This window comes from Asparagus officinalis, chromosome 5 (genome assembly GCF_001876935.1).
Source record: "Asparagus officinalis chromosome 5, Aspof.V1, whole genome shotgun sequence".
NCBI classification, from domain to species: Eukaryota; Viridiplantae; Streptophyta; class Magnoliopsida; order Asparagales; family Asparagaceae; genus Asparagus; species Asparagus officinalis.
Genome location: NC_033798.1, coordinates 44029246 through 44035668, shown reverse-complemented (window position 1 = coordinate 44035668; position 6423 = coordinate 44029246). Strand labels below are relative to the sequence as shown.

The 6423-nt window shown below is 35.8% G+C and overlaps 1 protein-coding gene across 4 annotated transcripts; it reads right to left on the bottom strand.

The window, feature by feature from the left end:
• Nucleotides 1458-4684, bottom strand: LOC109843734 (phosphoinositide phospholipase C 4-like). 4 transcript variants are annotated; one of them, XM_020412691.1, is made up of 5 exons: nt 4123-4679; nt 3446-3521; nt 3266-3310; nt 1890-3193; nt 1458-1766 (listed from the first exon to the last, which is right to left on the bottom strand). In XM_020412691.1, exons 1-4 carry the CDS (start codon nt 4327-4329, stop codon nt 3171-3173), a joined length of 351 nt encoding a protein of 116 aa, XP_020268280.1. In that variant the 5' UTR covers nt 4330-4679; the 3' UTR covers nt 1458-1766; nt 1890-3170. The 4 variants fall into 4 exon arrangements, 1 of the variants encoding a protein (XP_020268280.1); XR_002247774.1 differs by having other exon boundaries at nt 1890-2186; nt 3100-3193; nt 3266-4684; XR_002247775.1 differs by having other exon boundaries at nt 1890-1927; nt 3100-3193; nt 3266-4684.

Below are 6423 nucleotides of genomic sequence, written 5' to 3'. Positions count from 1 at the left end.
CAATCGCCTCATAATAAACGCATTGTTTCCCATGATCTTCTACTCATAGAGATCCTCAACCTTCTTCCATAGAAACTTCACATTAATCCTGCTAACATCTATCCATATTCGAATATAACCAATTGCCTTCATGTGTTGTTTCTTCTACTCTTTATCAGACATCGTTTCTATCTTAACTTCATCTCTCTCCATAGAATCATGTAAAATGTTCCAATAAAAAAATATCTTCTGACTTGGACTTTCATACTTGCTAATTGGAGCCATTTAATTTTACCATTATGCTAAAACTCTCCATATTATCCATCACAATACACGACTCAAACCAGGGTTCTAATACCACTTGTTAAAAAAATTTATTGAGATTATTTGCTGATTTAAACACAAGAAATAAATAATCCCACCAACAAAAAATATCACATCCAAATAAACACCAAGATTTAACATGCTTCGGCAAATGATGCTTAGGTCTACGACAATCGAGAGAGAAATATTTTACTATAAATAAAAAGTACAATTCCTCAAAACTACACTCAAACTTGAGGATTAAATGAAAAGAAAAAATCTATTGTTACCTCTAGGGCACAAAAACTCTAAAACTCATCTCAACTCAAATTTCCAACACATACAAAGAAACTAACACTCTTGACTGCGTTGTCGTTATGAATAAAATGGCTCTTGATTGACTTCAATCAGACAAGCAAATACTCTGAAAATTAACTTTTTCTCTCCTCGCTTTTTCTCTCTCCCCTTGCCTTAAAATACATGCTCGAGAATAATATCTCTCGGCTTTTTCTTTCTTCAATCCTATTCAAAGTGGGTGTTTGGGTGGGCTTATTCTTTGAAACTTATAACTTATGCTAGCTTTTACTGGCTTTTAGCTTTTATGATTAAAATACTACAAAAATTAGTTGACCAGAATACACTACTAAAAAATAAGGCATCCTAGACGGAAAATTCCGTCTAGAAAAATCAGAATTCCATTTAGAATGAGTATCCTAGACGGAATTCCATCTAGAATACGCGTTTAGGAAGTTTCCGTCTAGGATGTAGTATTCTAGACGAAAATTCTGTCTAGAATACATCCTAGATAGATTATTCTAGATGAAATTCAAAACTGTCTAGAATACATCCTAGATGAATTATCCTAGACGGAATTTCCGTCTAGAATACTACATACTAGACGGAAAAAAAATTCGTCTAGGATGGGTATCCTAGACGGAAACTTTCATCTAGGATAAATTCCGTCTAGGATGTTTTTAATTTTTTTTAAAAGCATCCTAGACGGAATTTGAGCATCCTAGATGGAATTTCCGTCTAGGATGCTATGCTACAATAGTAGTTTTTTTTTTTACAGAATCTACTTTGAATGCATATACACAATATTTAACAACAAAAAATTATATTCATATCCAACACAATCAAATTATATTCCAATATCAAATCCAATTATATTCAAATAATACATTCACCAGAATAGTAGAGAGATACATAAATTGTTTACAAACTTTTACATAAATTATTTACAATGGCTATGACACTGCAGAAGCTTTTTCAACTCCTTCCCTATACATTTTCTCAAGCCCTCTTCTTCTCCTTCTTCACCTTCTTCATCATCATCTTGAGTGTAACATAAGGACACAAGCAATGCATCAATATATGTACAAACAGATCCATAATATAAAAGATGGTGAGCAAAAAACGACTACTTAAACAAACACATAAATGTATCGGAGTTGATGATCTCAGATGTCGAGGCCGAGGTAGACCTGGAAGGAGATACAATAGGATTAAAAAAATTACTATTGCATAATTCAGATGGAAGCATGGAAGGAGATACAGACACCACATAGTTTAAAAGCGTAACATGAAGGAATTTGAAGCTGACTCACCAGAATAAAATAAATTGCCAAGCAACTTGAATGACAACCTAGAAAAAAAGAAGCTTAGTGAAGGTGAAACATCTCAATAATTTAATCTAATGAGAACCTTAATCATCATGAAGGTGTCAAATTACAGCAAATCACATTGAAGTACAGAAAGAACCACTTGACCTGTATAGCATTTATGCATACGCCTCATCAGATTCATCAAATATTTTTTTCAAGAATCACAAATCAAACAGATAGGAAGTAGCAAGACATTTTTGTTTCCCTTGAGAAAAGCTCTTTGAAGCTGCTCATAATGTCCTAAAAACAAACAGAAACTTAATACTTCCAGTAGTCATTAATATCAGTACATCAAATTGATGCTGCCTGCACAATCAAGCTTTATGCTTCTAATCTTTCATGATGTTACAGCATAACTAACCTCAGTCTCTGTCGTCAGTACAATACAAATACTCACACTTCAGTTAAATATCATACACAAACCTTGTTTTATTGAACGAACAAAACGTGCACATCTTAATGAGTAAATAAGAAACGACGTTAAACTACTTAAGACAGGTAACCATTTATGACTCTTCTTTATTCGCATCAAGTATACATGTCTTGGTCAACAGGCTTTTTCTTAAAGATTTAAGGAATTAACAGACTTTCTCAGATTCTGTTTCTAAGTTCAGAACAACAAAACAAAAACAGATATGAACAACACATAACATGAAAAAAAAATTCTTAAACACTAGCAAAAGTCCATTAGCTTGCAGCAAAGCTAACGTACACATACATAAAAGCCTAAAAGATATGTAGATTGACTAACCACTTATTATAATAATATGCATGCCCAACCTCCTAAAAAAGGGTTATGACAACCTGACAGCCCATAAGTCATCTCGAGGATTCCAAATGATATTATTCTGATAATCAAGTATATTGCCTTTAACAGGATTTCATACCACACATTCTCCATAATTAGTCATAATCATTTGGATAAATTTCACTAAATCTTTCTGAAGCAGAGTTATTATCCACAGGCTACAGTCTCTACAAGGGAAAGGAATTGAAAACAAATTTCCCATTTTTAGTCCATCCACAGACAAGAGATGAGCTTATCACTTCATTGATATGTTTAAGCATCCCACTTATGGATTAAAAAAGAACTAAATTACCACATTTCTGATGGCAAAATTGGAAACTAAATCAAATTAACTAAACTTCTAACCTCATCCCGCAACAGGTGGCAAGAGAAGAAACCTAGAATTACTCCTCAGCAGCTCCCCTTGCAACTCCAGCTCACTTATAATACCTTGCACAATCTTCCAACCCAAAAAAAAGTCACAAAAAACCCCACATTTCCCCAAAAAACAATCACAAACCAAAACCCTCACCTTCTGAAAATCCCTCGATTGCGTTGAATTGAATATCGGCCACACCTTAACAAAAGATCTTAGAAGACAAGCACATGAAATACAATAATGATCTATTTTTGTTGTAAAGATTTGTAAGAAAATGGGATGCAAGCTTGAATATTTAAAGAGAAAATCAAAAGAAAATAAAAGTTCACATACATTCCATCTTCTTGATGTGCTTCTTCACTTTTCTTTCACAACCATTGCAATGCGTAGAAACCCTTAAGATCACAGTCTGCCATAATCAAAACATTATGTACAAAGCAATGTTTTTCTACAACAAATCTCAAGATATATTGAGTAACAACAGGAAAATTGAATGATAACTAGTGCTTGAAAATAATTTGGAAAGCAATTCATATTTGATGAAGACACAACAGGAAATAAGAAGATAGAAAATATTAGGATTTTGACTTCCGCCTAGATCAAAAGCTTCATATGGAATAAGGCTACACAACATTCTTTTTTTTTTAAGGTTTCACATCTAATAGAAAACTAGAGCTTCACACCCAAAATTGCATCACACTGTCTACTAAAAAGAAGACCGAACTTTCTTCCAAAAACTTAGCTTTCATCAGGAACTCCTCTTTCTCATTGACAAAAGATTATTGTTTTAGCGTACAAAATCACCAATAAATTCCATCAGAGTGCATTATTAAGCTTGCTAAAAAATCAAAGCATAAATCTGAAGTGTACCTTTACTCTTTGATGGCTACCAATAAGAAGAAGGTTACCATCTCTATGCAGGCTTGTTATAACCACAACTACTACCATAATTATCCCTAAACGCACTGATCAAAATCAAATCTACTCAAGTTCTTCAACCCTAACTTCACCTGAGATTTGAGCGGGGGATTGAGCTCCTCATCGAACAAGTAATGATGAAAATCCTCAACAGCGATCATGGATCTCGCCAACTTCCCGATGATGTGGCGCTGCCGTTGCTGCCGGGTCTGATCGAAGATCCGATCGGCCTCCTCGCCGGAGACGCCGCCGTTGCCCTGAGACTCGACGAGGAACCGCCGGAAGTTGTCGGAGCTCATGTGACGCCGACTCCCAACTCGATGAGGCTGATTGTTGGGAAGGCCGATGATGGGGCCGTTAGCTTTAAGATTCGCGTTGGCGTAGCGCTGGGACCCGGATCGGGTCGTGCTAGGATTAGCGTTAGGGTTGTGGGACTTAGGGTTTGTGGACTCCTTGGTGGAGTCGTCGCGGTCGTAGGTGACGGAGGCGCCGGCGCCGGCGGGCGAGGTACTCGAAGGGGAGGTCTTGGATGGGGATGCGGATGGATTCTGGAGGGAAGTTTGGGATGGATTCTGGATTCTGAGACTCGATGAGGCTGATTGTTCATGAAATTTTCAATTTTGGGATGAAAATTTCCATTTTGGCGGGGAAGGAGGGCTGGGGGTTTTGACGGGTTTAATTTTTTTTAATGGCCTGTTATTTTAGACGGAAATTTCCGTCTAATGTATCCTAAACAAAATTTTTTGTTTAGAATACGTGGTTATTTTTAAAAATAAAAATAAAAATAAAGAAATTGTCTACGATACTATTCTAGACGGAATTTTCTGTTTAGAATGTTTTATTCTAGACGGAATATTCTAGACGAAATTTTTTTACCTGGTTTAATAGCATTCTAGACGGAAAAATTTCCGTCTAGAATATTCCGTCTAGAATACGTGATTTTCTACTAGTGATAATAATTTTTTAGTCAAATCTAGCTTATTTAAATGAGCTTATAAGTTAGTTTTTTAAAAACTATGGTATACCAGATTTTTTAAAAAGGGCTTATAAGTTAACTTATTTGATATTTTAACAAACAAGTAGACATTAAAAAACTAGCTTAAAAGCTAGTTTGAGAAAAAAAAAAAAACCCTTCCCAAACAGCCTCAAAATTTAAGTACAGGTGGGTTCGATCTCATGAATCCTTATTCCAATATTTTAAGAGATATTATTCCAAGGTCCTCCAAACTAATCCAATTATAATTAAGCTCTGCTAATCCTTCTCCCATAAGGTTTCAATCACAAGACCTCATGTGGGCTCTAATTTGGACCGGACCCACTAAACAGCAAGCCTGTGTGTACCATAAAGCTAGTGCGTGTGTATTTCTTTAGTTTTATTTGTCCCCTCTCAGCATATTCCTTCTGTATCTAGCTTTCCTTTTATCTGGTTTATTTATGCTTTCGAGTTTGGTAGATAGAAATGAAATTACTTAATAAATTATGGTATTACTTAAATGTAAAGCGGATACGAAAATACCTAGTATGGATACAAGGAGAATGACTCGATCAAATATGTAAGTTCAGGCGAATCCGCTCGGTCATTAGCATTGGTGTTGTATATTTTTGGATTTGCATCTAATCTTTGAATGTTTAGCATCAGATACCTACCTACGAAAGTTTTTTCTTTTAAACATACAATACAATTTGGTTCTTTTTCACTATAAAAAAGTAGTAGAGATACCACTACTTTTAACCTTAATTGTTAATGATTGTAATACATTCTAAATGTAACACTCATCTACCGCCGTGTATTGTACTCATTCCTTACACTGAAAAAGAAAAATCATAACCACCCCTATATAATCAATAATTATGATTAAGTAATAGTTCTTCTCTTACCTTTTTTTGAAAGTGGAGGAGATCAGATCCGAAGCCATATTAGTTAAAACCCATGTATTGCTTCAATGTTAATGCATAGGCCATCTACATGGTCTTCAATCATACATCAAATTGGATAGCTTGCTCGAATCGTGGATCAAAGGCATCGAATTACCCCAAAATCGGCTCGACCCAGATCATCCCAAATCTTTACTTGGTCTAAGTAAGCCTCCTCCAAAATCTCGGACTAGTTCGTGCATGCACTTCTCATGTCCACTTCCTACGCAAAATTCAGTAACAAACTCCTCACCCTCTCTCTCTTCTTCATCTTCATCGTTACCTTCTTCTTCTCCATCCATTAATCAACCTCACAAACAAAGTTCTCCAAACCAATGGGAACCGAAGCCATCGTCCCCGTCGAAAAAAAGCTCCGCATCTTCTTCTTCCCCTTCATCACTTCCGGCCACTTCCAACCAATGCTCAACATGGCTTCCCTCTTCTCCTCCTCCCACCCCTCCCTCATCTCCTCCACCATC